The sequence below is a fragment of the Leucoraja erinacea genome, chromosome 13 (assembly GCF_028641065.1).
Source record: "Leucoraja erinacea ecotype New England chromosome 13, Leri_hhj_1, whole genome shotgun sequence".
Taxonomy (NCBI): domain Eukaryota; kingdom Metazoa; phylum Chordata; class Chondrichthyes; order Rajiformes; family Rajidae; genus Leucoraja; species Leucoraja erinaceus.
Window position 1 is genome coordinate 23,846,843 of NC_073389.1, and position 25,341 is coordinate 23,872,183.

Consider the following 25,341-nt stretch of genomic DNA (forward strand, 5'->3'; position numbering starts at 1 on the left):
ACAATTTACAAACAGCCAATTAACTTACAAACTTGTACGTCTTTGGAATGTGGGAGGAAACCGGAGCACCCAGAGAAAACCCACGCAGTTACAGGGAGAACGTACAAACTCCATACAGACAGATCGAACAAGGTTCTCTGGTGCTATACGCCAGCAACTCTACTTCTGTGCCACTGTGGTCTGACCCAAGCAACCTGCACCCACTCAACTTAATCAATTGCTGCTGCAGCTCTTCCTCATTGTACGCTCTTGAAATGCAAAATTATTCTTTCTTCCCACGCTCAAACAAGTCTTTATTAATTCAGGTTTCATGTGGTTTATTTTGTTGACCAGCAGATTTTTCACAAAAACAATATAATTGCCTTGATACTTACAGTGTACCAGGATTCAATTCAGGCACATGCCCATGATGGGAGATAGCTCGGAAACAAGATCTATTTTTACATGACATTTGGATACATCACCCAACAATCTAGTTCCAGCAAATGAACAGCAAGCAGCTGCATGCATGGTGGAAAGTTGAGCTATATTGTAGTAAGCTATATTAATTACCTCCACCGGTTGTATCAGATTAAGCTTGCCTCATGCATATCATTATAATATTTGTATTAGAGAAGCATTTCATGAATATTATGAATTATTTATCACAAAATAGCAACTTCTTGTTAAAGATCCTATTTGGTGATCTCTCTAAACTGAGACATTCCAAAAAAACAAAAATTACTACGATATTACACAATGTCAAACTTGCAAATCATAACCTGCAAAGCAAATTAATTACGGATTGAATGGTCATGTTACAATCTATTTGATGTTTCAACATTGCCTGTTTCCAAAGCAATGTTAAAACAATCATACTGACAATGTGTGAGATTCTGATAACTACACATCCAGAGTCCAAATTGAAACAAGTTATTACTGATATCTGATACAATGTGCATGTAAATTTAGAATAATTTCATGCCAACTTCATTCTTTAAAACATATTTGTTTTATGTTAAAATATAACCAGAAATCTACTGTCTTTGGAGAATTATTCTAATTAAAACATTTAGAGATAAATATTGATTTATCTTGATAAACAACTTTAATAATATATTTTATTGGTTTCTGTATGTATTGTTATATATTATATTAATTTTCACCTTTGTTAAAATGTGTACATCTATTTATTTCTAAATAAATATTGCAGATGTTTCTAGGCCTTTGACTAAGTAATTGTTTTTTACAATTAACTCAAGTAAAGTTAAAGATTTTCATTTTGGAGATTTAATGTACAGGTGCACAACCTTTTATCCGGAGTTCCAGAAACCGAAAAGCTCCGAAAGCCGGACATTTTTTCTAGGATGTCGTCTGCACACCAAAGCTCGCGTTTGGCGCCAAACGTGACCCGAAACGACCCACGGTCAACCCAGGTCTGTACTACTGTAGCGGCTGCCTCCTCCCCGGAGGAGGAGGCAGCCGCCCGTGTCCGGCCGCGGGCGGCGCCAGTTGTAGCTCCGACCCCGGCAACTCTACCCCTGGTTGCGCGGCGCTCCAATTCCAGCGCCGCCCGCGTCCGGACGCCCGCAGCCCCAGCTCCGCGATGTTGGGAGTCGGCGGCCACAGCGCTCCAGAGCTTACTGCATGGCGACCCGGTAAGGCATTGCCCGCTCCCCGCCTCTCCGACCAGGTAGGGGACTAAGAATTAAAGTTTCCCCCTTCACCCACCCCCCCCACCACATAAAATCCCTCCAAACTAACTGACTAACATTTAAGCAATGATTTACAATGATTCCCCGGTCTCCGGGGAAGAGGCAGTCGCTCCATACTTTTCAAGCCGCCCGTGCTACCTACCTAATCTATGCTAAAAGTCTTCCATTCCGAAATCTGAAAAATTCCGAAATCCAAGAAGTGTCTGGTCCCAAGGCTTTCGGATAAAAGGTTGTGTACCTGTACAATATTAGACACTTCAAATTGTAATTAATAGGAGGGTTGTGGAATTATTTTAATCTGTCAATGCATATTTAATTAGGTTTCAAACATTAAATTATATAATCCTACAATAGTTTTAAATGCAGGGCATTTAGTTTCATTATAACTCATACATACAGGAGGTATTTGATGTTTATAACAAGGAACTGCAGATGCTGGTTTATAGTGAAGATAAACACAAAATGCTGGAGTTACTCAGTGGGTCAGGGAGCATTTCTGGAAAAAAGTGTATTGATGACTTTTGAACGTCCCGACCTGAAATGTCACCCATCCATGTACTCCTGAGAGGCTGCTTTGCTCGCTACGTTACTCCAGCATTTTGTGGCTTCTTGATGTTACTCTGATCAACAACAGGTGCTAAGTAGGCCAAATTCCTTCCACGATTTGGGAGACTAACCTGATTCTGTTGTTGGACAACAAGGGACCTTGGAGATTTCTGAAGATTAAAATATGTTTTTCTGGTAGGCTTGATATAAAGCCTAATATAAGTGCAACTTGTGGGCAGTTTTAGGTGCCACTCTTATCTCCCTGATATAACCAATAAGTAGTCTAAGGTATCACATAAGGTTATAAAGGCAGTTAAGAGCTTGCGGCTCCTAAATTTGCACTTACATGTGGTGAGAAAGAAAATCAAGTATTGTATACGACATCAGCAACATGAAATTGATGAGGCCATGAAATCTGGTCCAATTTCCAGCTCAGACAGCAGCCAAACACAAGGACTCACCATTACCAGTATGATTGATGGACTGATAAAGGATTCAACACCTTTCAACAGTTACACATAACATGTCGATAAACCATTCACCTTCGTATCTAGAGTAGCGGGCTTCATTTGCATAAATGTCCTCATCATCTCCCGGGGTGTACCCAGATCCTACAATAAAAAAAGAACTAAAACTGGACAAAGCAATCGTGTTAGAAACGATGTGCATGTTACAGGTACAAGTAAAAGAAGAAGTGAGCAATGATACAGTCCCATTCATGTCCTCACACAATTTATGAATATAAATATCTTCTAATGTGGAATTACGGTAGGCAAAAGTGAACTAAGAATTCTCACTGTAAAATAGCAGCCGGAATACTCTTTTAAACGTTAAAAATACCCATCACTATACCTTTGGAAGTTAAGAGATGTGCAAAATAACTTACCATTGAAATGTGTATTCAATATAAAAAAGTAAGAGAATGCCGAGATATTGTTTATGTTCAGAGATACAGCATGGAAACCGGCCCTTCGGCACACCGTCCATGCCAACCATCGATCACCGGTTCATACGAGTTCTATGTTATCCCACTTTCTCATCTATTCCCTACACATAATTTTTATGAATTTACAGAGGCCAATTAACCTGTAAACCCGCAGGTCTCTGGAATGTGGGAGGAAACCCCACTGGTCTCAGGGAGAACGTGCAAACTCCACACACACAGAGCCCGAGGTCAGGATCAAACCTGGGATCTACCAGCTGTGCCACCCTGAGATTATGCAAAGGAATTTCTTTAGCTAGAGAGTGGTGAATCTGTGGAATTCATTGCGATGGAGGCCAAGTCATTGGGTATTTATAAAGTGGAGATTGATAGGTTTTTGATTAGTGCGGGCATCAAAGGTTATGGAGAGAAGGCAGGAGAATAAGGCTGAGGAGGGAAAATTCATGAGACGTGATCAAATGTTTAAAAAACATTTGGACATGTACATGGATAGGGTTGGAGGGATGTGGGCTAAAAGCAGGCGGGGAGGGGGGACTAGTGTAGATGGGGCATGTTGATCGGCGTGGGCAAGTTGGGCCGAAGGGCCTGTTCCCACGCTGTATAACTATGATTCTATGGTGGAGCAGACTTAATGGGCCAAATGGCCCAATTCTGCTGCTATGTCTTATGCACTCACAATGAAATACAATAATTAAGTGCAAATACTTCAATCTTTCATGAATGGAAATATATATCTAGGGATGCTTAAGCTTTATTTTGCAGATCAACATCTATCATGATATAGATTTGCAGACCGCAGATGATGAGGATTTAGAGTCCTGATCTCAGTGGCAAGTGTTTGCTCCCACTTTGTTGCCAACTGCTCACAGACATTTCCATGGGCTTGCCAACTGCACAAATTACCTTCTTTTCCAATGTGATGCCATCTACTAGGAAACTGAAAAGCAAGTGAATGGGGCAAGTGATAATTAGACTCTTTACCCAGGCTGAACTAATATGATTAAATGGGTGGAGGGAAAACCAAGAAAAATAAAGAATTGAAAACATTATTTCCTTTTTTCCTTTTTTACGCTTTCGGCACAAGTCTGCGCTGACCAGCAATCCCCGTACAATAGCACTATACTGTACACTAGGGACAATTTACAACCCATGCAGACACAGGGAGAAGATACAAACTCCTTGCAGACACCACCCGTCTTCAGGCTCGAGCCCAGGTCTCTGGTACTGTAAAGGGCCTGTGCCACTTACTCGTCCTTGGCACGCAAATTACGCGACCTCATGGTCGCGTTGAGCCTAGATGGTCCCAAGAAGGTCGGGCACGATTCTATACATACGCACAGCTGTCTGGCGCGCGTGACGTCATTTGAAGATCGACACAAAGCTGGAGTAATTCAGCGGGACCGGCAGCATCTCTGGAGAGACGCAATGGGTGATGTTTCGTGTCGAGACGCTTCTTCAGTCTGAAAAGGGTCTTGACCCAAAACGGCACCCATTGCTTCTCTCCAGAGATGCTGCCGGTCCGGCTGAGTTACTCCTGCATTTTGTGTCCATCTTCAATTCTCTTGGCCCCGCTCTGGGAGTAGAAGTGGGGGCGGATCCGGACCACAACGGCTGTGAGCCCCTATCCGATTTCGGCGATCGTTTGTTTGCTTCTGCTGCTGTTGAAGGTGAGACGTTGCATCGCGCCAGGGTCTTGGGCCTGTCCCACTTTGGCCGTCAGTTCCGCGACAGGCCGTTGGCACGCAAAGATTTTGTTCATTACAAAAATTTCGGAGCCCCGAGCGATGTCGCGCACAACTACATACCCCTCCGCGCTTCTAAGTGGGACCGGCCCTGCGTGGCCATACGATGCCCGTGCACCTCAACGCGACCACGACGTGACCACGCATAATTTGCGTGCCACGGACACATAGGTGGGACAGGCCCTTAAGGCAGCAGCTCCACCGTCGTGCTACTGTGCCGCTCCCTGATGATTCGGATTTTGTTAAGAAACATTTGGCACAACGCCCAACAATTCCCCAAGAAACCCCCAAGGAATTGTCAGCAATTCCAGGATTTCCAAAACCATGGCCAGCATTCTGCTGTTGTTTCAGCCACCTGGAAATCTTCCCGGTTCCGTGTGGAAGCCAGAAGCTGAGGCCGCTTCCCGCGATTTTCAGTGCAATGTCCACAAGTGTACGGAGAGTTTCACCACAATTCAACAGCTGGTAACAGCTGTGAGGGATTTGGGTAACAGTTTGGTAATTTAGATTATTTTTGTAAAAACTTGAGGCCTCAAAATGTTTTTTGCATTTGTTTTTGAATGCTGACAGGCTTTTGAGTGTTTGTAATATTCAGTCTTTGACAGTTCTCATTAAGTCATGGAGCAAACCTTTCCTTTACATCAAAACTTTTGATAGGAGGGGTTTGTTCTTGCTTCCCATCCGATTTGTCCCAGCATGGAAATCCTTACCATGGAAAATGACCTTGCCACACGGAATCAAGGAATCTGCCTCCAGCAAGTTGAGATCAATGAAGCTAAGTTTCTGTTTATTTCACAAAGCATTAAACGTACAACAGTACAGCACAGCACATTTGGCCCACAATGTTGGTGTCAAACATGATGCCAAGTTAAACTAATCTCCTCTGTCCAAGTCTGATCTAAATCCATGTGCCTGTCGCTTTTTTGTGTAACCTACGATTCTCCAGCATCTGCAGTTCCCTCTTAAACACTATGTATAAACATGTGTCTCGTACATCTCCATTAAAGTTTGTCCCTCTCACCTTATCCTCCAGTCTTTGACGTACGCCTGGGGAAATGGGTTCTGACTGTCTATTCTATCCTATGCCTCATTATTCTATATAGCAGCATGGGGCAACTCACCACTGTGCGAACTGCTGTCTAATATTATACTTCCAGTGGGACATGCAAAGAAGCAGACGGAATCAGCATTGAGCAATACCCACACATTTACTCTAATGCTACATCAAACCCATATTTTCTCTCTAACACATTCTCATCAGCTTTCCCCAGATTCTATTACTCACCTACACTATTGTGGCCACTAAACAGACTAACTTGCATATCTTTGGAACGTGGGAGGAAACCAGTGCACCCAGAGGAAACCCTTGCAGTCACAGGGAACACACGAACTCCACATAGACAGCATTGGAGGTCATAATGAAACCCAGACGGTGGCACTGAGGCCGCGGCACTATGCTGCCCATTCTCAAATTTAGCTTTGTCGTTAGATGATATTTAGTGCTCAAGTGTCAAAACTTTTGGGCAAAAGCACGTGAAATATTGTGCATTGAAGTTTCTTGATCTGGAAGATTAAAATGACTTCAAATTTTAGATTAAAAAGCCAGTGACAGATGAACAACTTCTGCGGGGTTTTTTTTGCATTCAGTCTAGTTTGTCCCAAGATGACACAGTATTTATGAAACATTATTGAAGGTATTATCTGTGTAAGAAAAGAAAATGGAAAATGGGCCAAAGAACAGATACAATTTCTGGTTGTTCTGCAATAATATCAGCTAGACTGCGGTTAGCCATTCCAGGCTAACATTATAATCATCATTTTTGCTTACATTTTGCACCACAGTGGAACAATTGACAAGCAAATATAAGCATACAGTGCCAGCCGACCTCCGCAGTTGGGTGGAGAAACCCATCTCTAAGGAACTGGAATTCCGAGACTCATTTGAGAAACGATTGAGTGTTTTAGTATCTTTCCTCATCAGTTAGTAAAGCCCGTGTCCCACTTACGTGTCCTTGGCAAGCTAATTACGCAACCTCGTGGTCGTGTTGAGGTGCGACAGTCATGCGAAGGTCGCACGCGACTTCATTCGCCCGCACAGCCGTCTGGAGCGCCTGACGTTATTTGAAGATGGCCGCAAAATGCTGGAGTAATTCAGCGGGACCGGCAGCATCTCTGGAGAGAAGCAGTGGGTGATGTTTCGTGTCGAGACCCTTCAGTCTCGACACGAAACATTGTCTATCTTCAATTTTATTGGTCCCCATCTGGGGCCAAGACCCAGGACTAGCTGTAGCGCCCAGGTAGGCTCGCTTGCCCCAGTTCTGGCTGCAGTTCCCAGGTCGCCTGCGTACCCCGGGACTGGCTGCAGTTCCCAGGTTGCGAAAACGAATTGAACAAAAATACGCCTGTGGGCCAGATGATTTCGGGTTATGGGCCGTAGGTTGCCGACCCCCGACCTAGGTGTCAGGTCCCATTGTGTCCCCCCCACATTTTTGGCAGTTGTTTTCCCTTCAAGAGCCAACACAACATTAAAAGGTTTTCTGTATAAATTTCAGATATCGCTGCTAAAACGAGTTCCAGCTCTTTCCTTGTAGCAGATGAAACAATCGTCAGGGATGCATGATTGCAATCCACTCTAACTTCAATCTAACAGTGAATATCATATTGCATATTGACCAAGAAAGCTATTGTTCGGGGGGGGGGGGGGGGGGGGGAGTCTTAATGCCTGGCATTGTAGACATCAGTTTCAAAATAAATCACAGAAATTACATGCCATGGAGCCTTGCACATCCAGAAAATATTTCCCTGGCACCTTGCTAGAATCTAAAACTTAGGCAATATCTTGGGAAATTTCCATCTGGAATTCTTCCCAATAATCTAAATACCAGAATCTCTAAAATTGGAGACATACATTTGGACAGCTCTCTCCATCCCACTCAAAGAATACACTGTAATAGCCAATTCAGTTGGGAATGTATACATGAGTGCTTCAGAGTGTTTGCAACTATCAACAAAGCCTTCATGGAAAGACGTTTGGCTTTGAGGCTTGACCAAATATACTCACTAACAACAATTTGATTTATATAATATTGCTCTAAAATAACCCAAGTCACTTCAGAAGTATGATTATCAAATAAAATTAGACATGAAAAGCAGAAAGAAAGCTGGGACAACTGACAAAAAACTTACCAAAGGGAAATGCTCTAAATAGTCATAACCTTTGAGGTCTGTTGGTACCTGTCCACAGCAGGCCAGTTTGATGAATTTAAGCTTGCGTTCACTGGATAGATAATCTTGGATTAGACGGTAGAGATCTTCGTTCCTAGGCAGGTTGCTCAACACACTGAATTCGTAGATCACAAATTGAGCACAGAATGTACAACATTTCAAAATATTAATGATGGAGATGCTACTTTCTGATAAAAGGTTTAGCCAAAATAAATTGTATTGAAAATAAAATTCACAGGCAAGTGAAAAAAAGATGGGAATGAAAAGAAGCTAATGTGGTTCTCCACAAATACGACCAGATTCAAGGACAGTTTCTTCCCAACTGTTATCAAGCAACTGAACCATCCTATCACCAACTTGAGAGCGGCCTTGAGTTACTCATTGGAAATCCTCAGACTATCTTTAATCGGACTTTACTCACTTTAATCTTGCACTGAACGTTATTCCCTTTATCCTGTATCTGCACACTGTGGACGGTTTGATAGTAATCATGTATAGTCTTTCCACTGACTGGATAGCACTCAACAAAAAGCTTTGCACTATAAACAATAAACAAAACTAAACTAATTTTCCACAAAAATATCAACTTGGGTCATAAATAAACTCAAAGGAATGAATAAGTGTGAAAAAAATGCACACTGAATCAGAAATGTCTTGTTGAGTAGCTGGTGTAACGGAATCAAGGATGTGTCGATTGCTGATTAAATATTAGGATATAATATTGCATTTTTCATCCCATTTGACAGCATCACAAAGAAAGTTCACCAGCACCTCGACTGCCTCGGAATTTTAAGAAGATTCAGCACATTAATGAATATTCTTATTGAACTTCTACAGGTGTATGGTGGAGAGCACATTGATTGGTTGAATTACAGCCCAGTTCAGTAATTCAAACTCCCAAGAATAAAGGAGGCTGCAGAAAGTATTGACATTGCCCGATTCATCATGTGCATCGACCTCCCCACCAGCCTGAAGGGTCCCGACCTGAAACGCCGCCTATCCACTCCTTTCACAGATGCTGCATGGCCCGCTGAGTTACTTCAGCACTTTGTGTTTTGTTCAAGATTCCAACATCTGCAGTTCCGTGCGTCTCTTACAATAAACTACTTTCGTGTTGTAATGTTATCATCTTAAATGTCCTACTTAATTGGTGAATAACCAGTAACCAATAACAGGCAAATTAAAAGTGGCTGATAGTTTGAAAAAAGTGACATTGAAAAAAAAAAATTGGCTTAAAGCTAAAAGATTAGCTCCATAATAGCTTACATGCCAACTGGTTAGCCAACTTAGAACAAAACGTATTTGCAGTGCAGGTCCAAATAAACATTGCTCATCTTACCCCTCCGCCTATAACAAACCATCTGACGAGCTCATGTAACTGTAGAATATTCATTTGTATTCCCCAATTAAAGTATAATCATTCTCTTTCTGCTTTTTAGGTATTGTTTACAAATAAAAGACACATGCATGAATGTTATCCAGATGTTAATTGACAAGCCAATTCTATAATTCTTTGCCTTGCTCTGCAATTTAAAATTACTTTCATTTGGGTTTGTCTCACTGGAAACCACAATACAATGGCAGCAACTTGTACAGATAACCAGACATGACTGAGTGAAAGTTAGGGGCAGTACAGTGGCACAGTGGTAGAGCTGCTGCCTTACAATGCCAGAGACCCAGGTTCGATCCTGACTACGGGTGCCGACTGTAGAGTTTGTGTGTTTTCCCTTTGCCCGCGTGGGTCTTCTCTGGTTTCTCCGGTGGCTGCTCTGGTTTCCTTCCACACTCCAAAGACTTGCAGGTTTGTAGGGTAATTGGCTTCTCTTTCTCCCTGGTGAATACTAGGCCCCCATCTCATCTTCACCATGGATGTCCAGTCACTCTACACCTCAATCCCCCACCAGGAGGGTCTCAAAGCCCTACGGTTCTTCCTCGACTGGAGAACCAACCAATCCCCGTCTACAGATACTAACGGAGCTAGTCCTTACCCTCAATAACTTCTCGTTTGACTCCTCCCATTTCCTCCAAATACGCGCATGGGCCCCAGCTATGCCTGCCTCTTTGAAGGGTAAGTTGAACAATCCTTGTTCGAGACGTACCCGGGCCCCATCCCCGACCTCTAACTCCGCTGCATCGACGATTACATTGATGCTACCTCCTGCACCCACACACAACTCACTGACTGCATCCGCTTCGCCACTAACTTCCACCCGGCACTCAAATACACCTGGACCATTTCTGACACTTCCCTACCATTTCTTGACCTCACTATCTCCATCGCAGGTGATAGACTTCTGACCGACATCCACTATAAACCTTACTGACTCCCATGGCTATCTAGACTACACTTCTTCCCACCCTGCTTCCTGTAAGGACTCCATCCCCTACTCCCAATTCCTCCGTCTACGCCGCATCTGCTCCCAGGATGAGATGTTCCACACCAGGGCATCGGAAATGTCCTCATTCTTCAGGGAACGGGGGTTCCCCTCCCCACTATAGATGAGGCTCTCACTAGGGTCTCTTTAATACTCCGTGACACTGCTCTCTCTCCCTATCCCCCCACTCGCAACAAGGGCAGAGTCCCCCTAGCCCTCACCTTTCACCCCATTAGCCGTCACATACAACAAATAGTCCTCCATCATTTTCGCCACCTCCAACGTGATCCCACCACTCGCCACATCTTCCCATCTCCCCCCCGTCTGCTTTCCGCAAAGACCACTCCCTCTGTAACTCCCTGGTCAATTCTTCCCTTCCCTCCCGCAACACCACCTCCCCGGGCAAACCTCAAGAGATGCTACACTTGTCGCTTTACCTCCATTCAAGGACCCAAGCAGTCATTCCAGGTGCGACAGAGGTTCACCTGCACATCCTCCAACCTCATCTATTGCATCCACTGCTCTAGATGTCAGCTGATCTACATCGGTGACACCAAGTGTAGGCTTGGCGATCGTTTAGCCGAACACCTCCGCTCGGTCCACATGAACCAACCTGATCTCCCTGTGGCTCAGCACTTCAACTCCCCCTCCCATTCCGAATCCGACCTTTCTGTCCTGGGCCTCCTCCATGGCCAGAGTGAAAACCACCGGAAATTGGAGGAGCAGCACCTCGTATTCCGCTTGGGCAGTTTGCACCCTAGCGGCATGAACATTGACCTCCAATTTCCAGTAGCCCTTGCTGTCTCCTCCCCTTCTCAGCTCTCCCTCAGCCCTCTGGCTCCTCCTCTTCCTTTCTCCTTTCTTCTTACCGGAGATGTGATCAATTTTCGGATCACATTCTTCAGGCTCTGCGGCCTACCATCGCTGGAGCTGGAAGCCGCCTCGGACTGTCGTGAACCCCACCGCGGGGCGCGGACTTACCATCAGAGCGGATCCTTGCCTGGGATCAGTCCCACCGCGACGCGAAGTTTGATCGCCCAGCGCGGGGAGTAGACACCCCCCCGATCGACGCGGAGGGCCCGAACGCCACCGGCTACGGGACTCAAGACCGTCCCGGCTCGTGGCCCCCGACCAAGGAAGAACAACAAGGGAAGGACTTGGAACTTTATTTTCGCCTTCCATCACAGTGAGGCATGTGCAGGAGTCACTGTGATGGATGTATATGTGAAAATGTGTTTTCTGAGTCTGTTGCTTTTTTAAATTGTATGATTGACCTGGCCAGTGAATTTCTATTAACCTACGGATGGACGGACGGACACGGACACACACTCTCTCACAGATACTCACACACCATATATATGGTAGTAAACTTTCTTGAATATTCACATGGCTGAGCGCGGCCTCTCCATTTTGGGGCTACCCAGCGGTACTTCCACAATCAGCGTGACCTCTGCACTTACCGGAAATTACGCAATCAGCGCGACCTCTGCACTCACTGAAAATTACGCAATCAGCGAGACCTGCCCACTAAGTCACGAAATGAGCCACAGTCGGACCTAATAAAGCATTTATTCCTTCCAAACACAGTCGGACCTAATAAAGCATTGCAGTTTCAAGCACAGGCAGGGCAGCAGGCCAAACAACTCATGGCATTGTCATTAAGGGCTAACAAATCATTTATTGCAAGTACATTGCAGACTCAGTTCAGTTGATTCACAGCTTAGAATGAGAATCGTGGCCTCTCCCTCGCGATCTTGCAGAGTGACTGAGCCACGTCCAGGCATCCAGGGTTTTATATTCCTGCCCCCCCCCTCCCCCACATTAAAAGGAGATATTGTAATGCAGAGTTCAGTATAATAGCAATGAATTTCAATGTTACGATTCATATCCAGTGCTTATGACACATAGTCGAGTTATACAGCATAGAAACAGGCCCTTCTGCCCAACTTTCCCATGTCAGCCAAGATGAGCCACCTACACTCATCACACCTGCTGCATTTGCCCCGTTTCCCTCTAAATCTTTCCTATTCATGTACCTTCCAAATGTCTATTAAATGTTGTCTGCCTCATCTACCTGCCAGGTCTTTCCTGCTCATTCCATATACCCCACCACACTGTGTGAAAAATGTGCCCATCAAATTCCTATTAAATCTTTCCACTCTCACCTTAAACATATTCTCTGGCACTTGATTCCTCTACTTCGGATAAAGGTTTCACCCTATCTATCTGCTTCATGGTTTTATATACACTATAAAATCACACCTCAGCCTCCTGTGCTCCAAAGAATCAAGTCCTAGTCTTAGGTATGTTACAAAACCTACCTGAATCGTCATTGGGAATCTGCCCACAGCCATGTCCGCGATTTTGGCGCTGTTTGGAGGGGGCGGGTTTAAAACGCGATTTTTACTAGGCTGTACTAATCGCAGATGTTCAGCCTAGTAAATCATTAACGAAAAATCGCTGCAAGACCCGGTCACAAAAGGTATTATTAGTTTTATGGGCCTCGATAATATAGTTATAATAGTTTTAAAATTACTGTCTCATTCCGCAACCTCTCGCAGCCCCAGGGTTTTATAAAGCAAACAATTAAAGGTATGTACCTTATTTTTACATTAAATGGGGCATATATATAACCCTGTATATCAAGTTATCTATAGCGAGTAGTTCATTTTGGGCTTTTTATATCCCGCAGTATTTTTCTCGGCATTTGAGGGCACTAATCCAGCGCAATTGAACACTAAATTCCTTCCATTTGGCCTATAAATTAATGTAAATTAGATATAAAAATCATGTTATATTGTGAATTATTTGTGAATAATCTTTGGACACTTAGGCTATTTAAAAATGTTAATCTTTCCTTAAGAAATGGGCTTTTGACTATCCAAGATCACAGCTTTTTTGTAATGTCCATTGAAAATCAATAGGGAACAAGATGCTAATTTCCGAGTATGAAAATGGCCATAACTTTTTTAATACTTGAGATATGAAAGTGAATTTGGTGTCAAATTAAACTTATTGTTATGCTTTATCTGATGGGATAAATTGCAGACTTGATTTTTTAAATCTCAAAATTTTGTAACATTGCTACTAGTCTGCTCATCCTCTCATCTCCTTTAAAACGGTATCCCGATAAGTAATTGGAAATTTCTTTTTTCCGGAGACCAGGTTGACACAAAAATAAACTGCTTGTTAATAAATCTGCCAAATTGAGCAAATATGCCTCGGCTCCACAAAGGAATCTGGGCATTCAAGGTAAAGATGTATCTCACATGTTCCAATATCCAGGAGTGCATCGATGCATGAGTGTCACCTATGCATGTTCTCCAGGGATGCTGCCTGACCTATTGTGCCTGAAGTACCATCGACAATAGCAATGCAATAATTTGCAATCTCTTCCCTAACAATATCTGACAAAACACATCCTGTACAGTCCAGAAGGCTGAAAGCCATAAGATTGCTATTGCCAAGCTGAAATCCTGCAAGTACCTTCCTAACAGCACATAAATTGTTGCAATTCAAGGCAGCACCTCACCATTACCTTCTGAATACTGGTCTTGCTAGTACATTCATGCCACATGAATGATTAACAAACTAAAGTCTTAATTTATATCTGTGGTATAAAACTTTAGGAAATATCACGTTGTTATATTCTATTTTGGCAAATCGAGACAGAGAGCGAATTTAAATTGCTTTATTTTGCAACTGTAAAACAACAAATTAACTCTGGTCGGTAAGACAGCCAAAAACACGATGCTACATCCACAAGTGTGGCGCTAGACTGATCCAACTCGGTAAAAAGCGCGCAAAATTCGTCCCCCGCGCCCACGTGATCGGTGCAGCCAATCCGAGGGTTTGACTAACCAAAGCCACCACCAGGTGTCGCTACAGGACCCCTCCCCCCCAGAACCGGAGGTATGGAACAAAGCAGGGACCCGGACACGACGACCAGAACGCGTGGTAAGAGGAGACGGGGCGGGCGTAACAAAGGGGACTGGCCGAACAAGGCCAGGAGACCGGAACAGGGCGGGAGAAACGGGAACAACGAGGTCAGGGGAAACAGGCACAACGGGTGCAGCTGGGTTGCCCGGCGGACGACCTCTACGTCGGGGCTGCGCGACCACCACCGGGCTGTCAATGTCAACGCGAGCAAGCTTGAGTCGGGCAACGGAGAGGATCTCTGCCCGGCCCACCACGTCCAAGGTGATCGGCCCCTCGTAGACGCGTTGTAACGGGTAAGCTTCCCTGCGAACGAAAACAAACATACAATCTTGCAGGACCGACGGCACGTGCACCACCGTCAACCCGTGCCGCGAGGTTGGCACTGGAGCCAGCCCGCTCACAGAGGGTCGCCAGCAATGCCGGGGCAGAGTCAACTTGCCCCCGGGCGGCAGGGAGAAAGTCCCCAGGCACCCGCAGGGCCGAGCCGTACACAAGCTCGGCGGATGAAGTGGCTAGGTCCCCCTTGGGGGCGGTGCGGATCCCGAATAGCACCCACTGCAACTGGTCCACCCGGTCCGGGCCCGTGAGTCGAACCTTCAACGCCGACTTGGTGTCGGTGGAAGTGCTCAACGAGCCCGTTGGTTTGTGGGTGGTAGGCAGTGGTGTGACGCAACCGCGCCCCGTACAACTGAGCGAGAGAAGACCATAAAGAGGAAGTGAATTGGGCCCCCCGGTCGATGGGACCCCAAACCGGGCAATCCAGTTGGCCGCCAGGCCCGGGCGCAAGACGCGGCGGAGGTGTCCGCAAGCGGGATAGTCTCCGACCACCTCGTGAATCTATCCACAACGGTGAGTAAGTGGGTGGCGCCGCGGGATGTCGGCAACGGGCCCACCAGGTCAACGTGAATATGTAGAAAGCGGGCCGAAGGGAAGGCGACATCCTGCACCGTGGATCGCACGTGCCGCTGGACCTTGGAGGTCAGACAGGGAAGACAGGCACGGGCCCAGGCCGCCACCTGCTTGCGGAGCCCGTGCCAAACAAATTTGTCCGCCACCAGCGCAGAGGTCGCCCGTATGAACGGGTGGAGCAGACCGTGGATGGAGTCAAAGATCCGGCGGAGGTCGACCCATGGAGACATCGCAGAGGACCATCGTGCCCGAGGATCCACACGGGACATCAGTCAACCAGAGGCCAGAAACAGCAGGGCTGTTCGCCCATCCCAGCGCTGCGCCGCAGCCAGCTCCTCATAGACCACGCTGTGGTCTCCGGCTGAGACAGAAGGAAGGGCGGGACGGGACAGAACGTCAGCGACTGTGCTGTGCTTGCCCACGACGTGCTGCGTGTCCGTGGTGAACTCAGAGAAACAAGCGAGATGTCGCTGCTGGCGGGCGGACCACGGGTCGGACACCTTACCCAAGGCAAAGGTGAGGGGTTTGTGGTCAGTGAAGGCAGTGAAAGGGCGTTCCTCGAGAAAGTAACGGAAGTGCCTGATGGCCAGGTACAACGCCAGGAGCTCCCTGTCGAAGGCGCTGTAGTTGCGCTCAGGGGCTCGTAGCTGATGGCTGAAAAAGGCTAGCGGCCGTCGATGAGCTGGTCTAGTACGCCGCCCACAGCCGTGTCAGAGTCATCACGAGTGGTTGCGCGCCGTCAGCAATGATGAAAGTCCACTCATACGGGTGGCAGTCGAAAGAGAGCGAGAGGGTCCACCGGAGGTCCAAATGGTAATGTGATTCAAAATCACAATCAGTTTTATTCGTCACATTGCACATAAAATGCGTGAAATGAATTTGTCAGCAGCGGTACAATGATAAAGAACACACAAACACAATAAAAATTTAACACAAACATCCACCACAGCATTAATCACTGTGGTGGAAGGCACACAATTTGGCCAGTCCTCCTCCATTTTTGCCCGTGGTCAGGACCTCAACCCTCCGCAGCCATCGCTGCGGGCGTCCAGATGGTAAAAGGACAAGGGAAAAGTCAAGGCAAGTCCAGGATCGGCTCTTCCCCACCGGAGACCGCGGCTTCAGGCTGATGTAGGCCGCAGGCCGGTGGTCGAAGATTTAAAGTTCGCGCCGCAGCCAGAAGCACTGCAGACTGCAGGGCCGACAGACAAAGATCCGCTCCAGGGATCCCGGTGATGGTAAGTCGCCACCGCGATAGAAGTTGGTCGCGGGCCGGCGGTGGAAGCTTCTTCTACTCCCCGGGTCCCCAACGTGAGATACAGGGCTGTAGACGTCGTTCCTTTTGGAGCTGTGCAGACCGTGGCTTCAGGCTGCCCTGGGCCAGCAAAACGGAGCGCTCCCCTCTGGCGAGCCCCAAGAAGGGCTCGCCCGCTCCATGCCGAGAGTCCACGCTGCGCCTGCTGCTGAATCCCCGGGCGCGTCTCCGGGAAAGGCCGCGCTGATCCTTGTTGTTAGGCCACGGGGGAGACGACCTGGAAAAAGTCGCCTCTCCATGGAGGAGGCGACCGATGGGGTTTCCCCCTCACCCCCACCCCCCACACACAAAACGCACCGAGGAACATTAAGAACATACATTAAAACATACTAAAAAAACAAAAAAAAGTAGAACAAAACAGACACGCTGCTGACAGGGCGGCGGCTTGCAGCGCCCCCCCACCAACCGATTATGTGACCCGGTTGATAGAGCCATCTTGCTGCTTCACGAGCCAGAGTTCATCGGCCCTCACGGCGAACTGCATGGGGTCAGTGAAATCCGCACCGGCGAGCATGAGGCGGATGTCATCAGGCATCTGCTCTAGGAATGCCGTCCATCAGGGCGAGCATCTCTGCCATCAGCGTGGATGGCTTGCGGTCGTCCAAGCCGTCCATGTGTAAGAGGCGGGCGACGCAATCTCTGCGGCTGAGCCCGAACGCACGAAGTAGGAGGGCTTTGAGGCCTTTATATTTCACGAGCGCTGGCGGGTCCTGGAGAAACGGCAGCTGCCGCAAAGCCGTCTCATGTGTGAGAGTGCCGACGATGTGAAAGTACTTGGTGTCATCGACCACGATGTTGCGGAGATGAAACTGCGCTTCGACATGGACGAACCAAACCTGTGGCTGTTCGGCCAAGAACACGGGCAGCTTGAGGTCAACGGCATTCTGCTGAGCGTCGGGAACGGCGGCAGCTTGCATTCTTGACGTCCAATATACGAGTGGACGCGTCGGGGTCACCAGTTTGGCGAGTCGAGACAGTGAGTGAATTTAAATTGCTTTATTTTGCAACGGTAAAACAACGAATTAACTCTGGTCGGTAAGACAGCCAAAAACGTGATGCTACTTCCATAAGTGTGACGCTAGACTGATACAACTCGGTTAAAAGCACATGAAACTCGCCCCCCGCGCCCACGTGATCGGTGCAGCCAATCCGAGGATTTGACTAACAAAAGCTACCACCAGGTGTCGTTACACCATGATGTTTAAAAACGGGAAGTGCTCACTTTCCACAACACGTATCGCACAAACAGGACCAGATTCTTTGTTTTACCTATATGAACTAAATTTCTAATAGGGAGGTTTCACAGCAGTCGGGTCACGACCCATACTGTTGCTATGCTACTCTAAATGGAGTACACGCGATGAACTGCAGGTAAGCACTCACCATTGTTTCCAGCGTAGCAGGCCCGTTAAAACCCATAATTATGGAAATCGAGATAAGTGTGTGAGACATTTAGCCTACTTCAGAATTCCAAAAGTGAGGAGAAATTACGGTAGATTGAAGTGAGAGCTGAAGGGACAACAGCCAGAGTGCTTGGCGAACATTGGCCGTTTGCTCACTGCATTTCATCAACTAAGGCATTATTAGTGTTTTTTCTTGATTCCTTTGGCATCTAAAAAGTTTCAGAAGTGATAAATCTGGCTGTAAATTTTTTAAATCGCTTATGCTTCTCAAGTGGGATTTTACATACAAAATTAAAACGCATCTGAAGAAAATTTTACAGCCAGATTTATCACTTCTGAGACTATACACCATATACTCCTGGACATTGGAACATGTGAGATACGTCTTTACCAGGAATGACCAGATTCCTTTGTTGAGCCAAGGGGCATCTTTGCTCAAATTGGCAAAAAGACATTTCCAATTACATGTCGGAATACCGTTTTAGTTCAAGCATGTAATTTATCCCCAGGGGGCAGCTGCCCGTTCCAACATCAGAGTAAATTAAAACAAACTATTTGTGTACATGACACAATAGTTTGAGTGTACTGTTTTCAATATATATATTTGGAGTCTATTGTTTTAATAAACGGTCAATGCTGACAAGATTATTCTTGATCAGACTGATACATTTTCACCCATTTTTACCTTGAACCACCATCCCTTTGTCATACCACAAATGTCCCTTTTCGCTCTTTCCACCATCTCCCTTTCTTTGTCACAGTCCTTGCTTTATACCCATTACACGTAAACCAGCATCAGTTACTCCAGCTTTTTGTATTTATCTTCAGTGTAACCCAGCAGTTTCTTCCTACACATCCATAACATTTTCCACCTCTGATGAGAGGTTAGTGCTGAAATGCAAACAGTAAAATGCAAACAGGAAAAGCAGTGGTCAAAATACTTTTACAATCATAGTGGGTGGAAGATAAGTGTTATGAGTGTGGCCAACGTGGCCCAAAGTACTACCACAAATGATGATACTTTAACCCATTATCCAGGACCCTAAAAGTGTGGCCGAGTTCAATGCACGAACAAGGGAAGTGAAACCCTATTGAAACGGTGTAAATTAACAGGAAAAGTACAACTATTTTGCCGCTGCAAGGTCCACTCATGTTGGTGGATTTTATTGACTGGTTTAACGTTCCGCTCCTACACATGCGCATGTGGCTCTTTGCCACTTCTATGTTTGGTTTCAGTCTGCATTTCCACGTTGAGCTGCGTCCAAAACCACAGCTATGTTACCCGAATTACTGCTGCTCCGAGATGGTGTGGGTGGACGGGCGGGTACCCGGGCGGACTACGATGCATTGGCTGCAGGCTAGCGCCTGCGGGGCTCCGCGCGCGCCCCCGCCCCCGCCACTGAGCACCGGGGACGCCAGCGAGTCCCAGGGACAAGAGGTCCCTTAGCAAGTTCTGGCACTCACGCACAGGCGTCCTAACCTCACCTCGTCTCCGCTCAAGTACGGCGCCGCTTTCTCTCGCATCATCTTTCAAACCCGGTGCTAAATGCATTTTTTAAAGCTTTCTCCAGCCCAACAATGCGAAGCTAATTAATGTTGTTCGCCTCACGCCCGCCCTGCAAATAAAACCAACTCTCCAATAAAAGTGACTTCAATCCACATCGTGAACTTGACGAAAATGTATCCCCCCCCCCCCCCCCCCCCCCCCCTTTAAAAAACTTCCCAATTCTCCATGCACACGCACGCATATCTGCAATCAGCCCTGGAAATACAATACAACCCCACTTTTGCAGGAAGCGGTTGGGCGATAAACTGAAAGCGCCGGACCCCGTCCCCACCAAGAAACAACGCAAAAATTTGCAACAAAAAAACATCTGGAGCATTACAAAAGTTCGCATCTCACATACCTGCGTATGCCTCCGCTGTAAGAGTATAGAAAGCGGACAGAAAAATGCATTTGATGACAATGTGCATTCTGGGCAGTTCGTTTTCTAACGTTTGCATTAAAACTACTGCGAGTCAACGCCGCCTTTACCGGAAACCCCTTCCCGAATCAAGGCATAGTCGTCCAGAGCTACCTGAAGTCCAGGCGCGGTAACCCAGCTGATCAAAAAGCCACAACCAGTGTGTGGCTACAGCAGCGAAGGGATGCTGGATTGGCAAATGCCAAAGACAACGTGTTTGGAATACGTTTCTAAAATTTGGTGGAATAACAATGTTATGAATGGAAGGATTCAATTCGATGCAAAAATTAACATTGGAGGCTTAGAGTAGCAATCCTAAAATAAACAAGCGTATGATTAAAAAAATATATATTTTTACAATTATTTCTGTGGAATATTTAGAGCACCCATGGTGTTAGAGAATGGGTGACAGGCACAGACTCTCTCCACTTTAATTACTTATGTATTAACAATCATGAACTTGTTTTAAAAGCTACAAAACATTAGTTTTAGAACCAGATCAAATGTACATCTAAGTATAATGGGACACGTTCTATAATTTCCCATATTGCAAGAAAAAGCATGCAAAGGAGTTTAGTAATCTTTAAAATTTATTGCAAAACATTGGTCGTTAATGCAATAATAACAAGAAATGGCAAATATAACAAGAAACCTGGATATTAATTACCCAATCAACCTTACCCTGCTGTCAGATCAACTTGCTTTAATGTTATATATTAATATGGAAAGTATATTAAGGTATATCAGAGAGTTTATTAATAAGATGTATGCAGGAAACGGTTAGCAAGGGATGTTCAAAGATTGAAGAAATTAGTTTTAGGCATGATTGATCAAACTAATCACTCGTCAGCATTTGATAGCAACATTATTGACATCGGAACATTCACTCAGTAATAACCTCTTCATTTTTGACGAACTGTACACTGTAAGGGCCAGGAAGCGAGCGGGTAAGATCATCTCTGACCCCTCTCAACCTGGCCACAAACTCTTTGAATCACTTCCCTCTGGAAGGCGACTCCGGACTGTCAAAGCTGCCACAGCCAGACATAAAAACAGCTTTTTTCCACGAGTAGTAGCTACTCAATAACCAAAAATCTGTAGCCTTTTTTTGCTCTGATATTTTATTTAATTCACATGTTTAATCAATAATGTTTTATTATTAATGTTTAATGTTTTATGTATCATTCTTAACCGTCACTGTATGTCATGTTGTCACTTGTGGGCGGAGCACCAAGGCAAATTCCATGTATGTGAATACTTAGCCAATAAACTTATTTATTCAATCATTCATTCATTCATGCATTCATACATTCATTTACTCAGTTACCCTTTACTCAGTAACACCTACCATCCTTTGTGTAGAAAAGTTACTCCTCAGGTTCCTATCAAATCTTTCCTCTCTCACCTTAACCCTATGTCCTCTGGTTCTCAATTCCCCTACTCAAATTCCTTGCATGTGAATACTTGGCCAATAAACTTATTCATTCAACATGCCCTCCCAACTTCTGAGCTCAATACTCTGACTGATGAAGGCCAGTTACACAATTTTCAATGAGGTATGTACCTGCACTCCTAGATTCTTCTGCTCTACAACAAGCTCCAGAACCCTACCATTCACTGTGTAGGTCCTGCCCATGTTAGACTTCCCAAAATCCAACACCTCATATTTCTCTGTCTTAAATTCACTGGAGGCGAGTTTTAGTTTTGCCAGAAATGCTTAATTCCTGCTTTCATTTTAGCATTGGCCAAAAGGAAAATATGATTTGACTTTCAGAGGTGAGGTGAGAGTTACTGCATTGGACAAAAAGGCATCATTTGACTGTGGCATCAAGAAAACCTGGTACGACTGAAATCCAATAAGAAAAAAACAAGGCACATGGTAAACTAGTCCAGAAGGTTAGTTCACATGGAATTCAGGGTGAGCTGGACAATTGGGCACACAATGGCTTGATGGTAGGAGTCAGAGCAAGGTAGAGGAGAGTTGCTTTTCTAGTTTGGAGGCCTATGATCAGTGGTTTGTCACAGGGATCGGTGTTTACATTAACGATTTGGTGAGAAGATAGTTGGTATGGTTAGTAAGTTTGTGGATGTCACCAAAATTGGCAGTTATAATGGAAAGTAAAGGTTGTCTAAGATTGCAATAGAATCTAGGTGAGCTGGGGAATAGGACCAAGGAATGGCAGATGCAAATTTGCAATTCAAGGTGTAGTGTTTTAGTAGATCAAACCAGGATAGAACTTTCACAGTAAATGATCTGGCCCTGGAGAATGCTATAGAACAGAGACATGGGAGGACAGGTACACAGTTCCCTGAGAGTAGTGACACAGGTAGATAGGGTGGTGAAGAAGGCGACACAAGGAACTGCAGATGTTAGAATCTTGCATGGAACACAAAGTGCTGGAGTAACTCAGCAAGTCAGGTAGCATTTCTGGAGGACATGAATAGGCTTCATTTCACATTGTGACCTTTCTTCAGACTAATTCTGATAGCGGGAGAAAGTTGGAAAAGAGGTGTGGATGGGCCAAAGCCTGGCAACTCCCCCCTCACCTGTATCCATCTATCACTTGCCAGGCTTTGTCCCGCCCCCACCTCTTTTCCAGCTTTCTCAATATCATTAGGAAGGTCAGGGGTAGGGCTTTCTTGATTTGAAATGCAGATGCAAGCAAAACATAAATGCAGCAATGATAAACAAATTAGAACTATACAGTTTTTTACAACCCAGTATTTTCTTTTATATAGATATCACAAGCTTAAAAACGAGAAGGGAATTAAACTTACAACTGCAGCAAAAGAGTAAACTGGCAAAAACATTGTTTTAAAAATGTTTTCATGTTTTATTCAATTGTTATGCTTAAAATTCAAAGACAAGTGTTGTTTCTAAAACAGCACACTTAAATTGTAACTTAAAATCGGTATGTGTTAATAGATATGAATGGGTTCACTGTGGAAAGACAAGTCTAACCAAATAATTAAATTCTGCAGAAATATCACAAAATCATACTATATACTTACTTTTCGTGTGTTAAAATAACATGAAAACCATGAAGAATCCTGGTTCATTCATGACCCAAGTTACTTTCAATGATTTACTATTCAAAATGTAAAACCCAAACATAAGTTTAATATTTTATACGACAGTTAAGAAATTATTCCGATGACAAAATTTTAAACATTGAATAAACTGTACGTAATTATTTACACATAAGAGAAGTGTAGGATAAATAACTACTAACTTTTATAACAAGTGACAAATTAGAAAAGCACCATTAAAGCCACTGTTCTGAACCATATCTTGTTCATACAAAAATATACCTGATCAAATCAGTTATTGAAACATTACGCCATTACTGTTATTGAATCCCTGAAAGATTAGAAATTATTCTCTTAGCATCAAATATTTCTTTGCAGGTCTCAAAGGACAGTTATTTTTGGTAACACTGATAGCTTCCTAGGCACATGATTACATAAGTCGGAAAGCTCCATTTTGGAACACCATCTAATTAAAGTGCGACTTCTTCTAAATTGCTTAGAAGGATCTCCAGTTGGCTCCCTACACCAACACACAAGTAGCTGATTTATATTTGCTTTTAAAATTACTTTGTATTGCTTTTGTTGTGTTTTGATCAGAGGAAATGGTGTCCCCTGTACCCTCTGCTGAACAGTTCAGATTTTTCTCATGTCCATCAGAGTTTTCTTTGGTTGATTCCTCAGACTTTGTTTTCCTCCACTGTATTTTTCCTTCAGTTTCTTTGGTGGAAATTCTCTTAAAAAATGTCAGCTGCAATTACACGGTGAAAGTTCATTTACTTTGGGGCAACAGGTTAAGAGAATTTTAAAATCAATAAATATAATGCATAATATTTCTTGCAAAGGAAGAATTTCATTGTCCTATCAGGGACACATAACAATAAACTCACTTGAACTTGAACTCAATATAAAAAGAAACAAAGTGTTGATGGGCATGTGTGGCAACAAGTTGCAGAGTACCGGGAAAATAAAGAGAGAACTGAGCTGATGGGATTCAGATGCGAGAGGAAGGGGAGGTGGGTCAGATCGATCAGTCTCCTTCTATGTCATTAATGTCTAGAATGCAGATGAGCCATCTTTTTTTGGTGATTTGATTAATCCTTATTTGTCCTTCTGAATGTTTTTGTTACCTCCCTGGACTTAACTCACTAAAATTGTGTTCCACCTTCTGCAGGCTAATGAAAAACTCAGCCAAATATCTGCTATCATTGTCCTGGAGTAAGAATTTCATTGTCCCGTCCGGGACATAGGACAATAAAACAGTCTTGACTCTCATGACTCTCTCTTGAATCACACTCTTGCCTGGTCACTTATAATTCACTTGCCCGCCGATCTATATTGGTCATTGAATAAGCAACATTTAATTTACATTGTGTAGAAAGGTCCTGCAAATGCTGATTTATATTGAAGATAAACACAAAATGTTGGAGTAACTCAGCGGGTTGGGCAACATCTCTGGAGAAATGGAATAGGTGACTTTTTGGGTGAGAACCCTTCTTCAGACCCTATCTGTCTGACTGTGTCTATCTGTGTCTATTTACATTTTCAGATCATTCCTTGGCCTTGTCTTTTCATATCACAATTACCTCCTCTAAATCTACCCCACAACTGTCCAGTTGCATTTATTCACGCCTCCCCATTTCATTCCACTCTAAGGCCATATGACCTGGAACTCCCTCTCTGAACCAAACCTCTCTGCCATTCTCTCTATTCCTTTTTCCTCTTAAGATGTTCTCATAAGCTTGTTCCTAAGCTTCTGGTCATTTACTCCATGCTGCTTTATGCAACTCAACATCAAATTTCTTGATGGTCGTACATGAGAATGCTTTTGGTGTTAAAGGCAGCAAAGAAAGCAGATTGGAGGATAGCTAATGTTATCCCACTTTTCAAGAAAGGAGCGAGAGAGGAAAACGGGGAATTACAGACCAGTTAGCCTGACTTCGGTGGTGGGAAAGATGCTGGAGACAATTATAAAGAGGTAATAATAGGGCATTTGGATAGCAGTAAAAGGATTAGTCCAAGTCAACATGAAAAATATGAAAGGAAAATCATGCTTGACTAATCTTCTGTAATTTTTTGAGGATGTGACAAGTAAAATGGATGAAGGGGTGCCAGTGGATGTAGTGTATCTAGACTTTCAGAAAGCCTATCATAAGGTCCCGCACAGGAGACTGGTGACTAAAATTAGAGCACCTGGTATTGGGGGTAGGGTGTTGACATGGATAGAAAATTGGTTGGCAGACCGGAAGCAAAGAGTAG

At 44.7% G+C, this 25,341-nt stretch overlaps 2 protein-coding genes across 4 annotated transcripts in view; both read right to left on the reverse strand.

Moving 5' to 3' along the window:
• srpx (sushi-repeat containing protein X-linked) overlaps window positions 1–20,228 on the reverse strand; it is a 54,460-nt gene extending 34,232 nt beyond the window's left edge. The window contains exons 1-2 of one of the 2 annotated variants that reach the window (XM_055644593.1): window positions 19,999–20,228; window positions 2,783–2,851 (exon numbers count right to left, since the gene is read on the reverse strand). In XM_055644593.1, coding sequence (XP_055500568.1) covers window positions 2,783–2,851; window positions 19,999–20,095 — 166 coding nt within the window. In that variant the 5' untranslated portion in view covers window positions 20,096–20,228. The remainder of the gene's footprint in view (window positions 1–2,782; window positions 2,852–19,998) is intronic. The other variant, XM_055644594.1, reaches the window with a different exon arrangement.
• Window positions 20,229–22,867: 2,639 nt separating this feature from the next.
• Window positions 22,868–25,341, reverse strand: part of LOC129702689 (X-linked retinitis pigmentosa GTPase regulator-like) — a 76,470-nt gene continuing 73,996 nt past the window's right edge. For both annotated transcript variants that reach the window (XM_055644596.1, XM_055644595.1), the window contains one exon: window positions 22,868–23,833. In XM_055644596.1, the coding sequence (XP_055500571.1) occupies window positions 23,606–23,833 (228 nt within the window). In that variant the 3' untranslated portion in view covers window positions 22,868–23,605. The remainder of the gene's footprint in view (window positions 23,834–25,341) is intronic.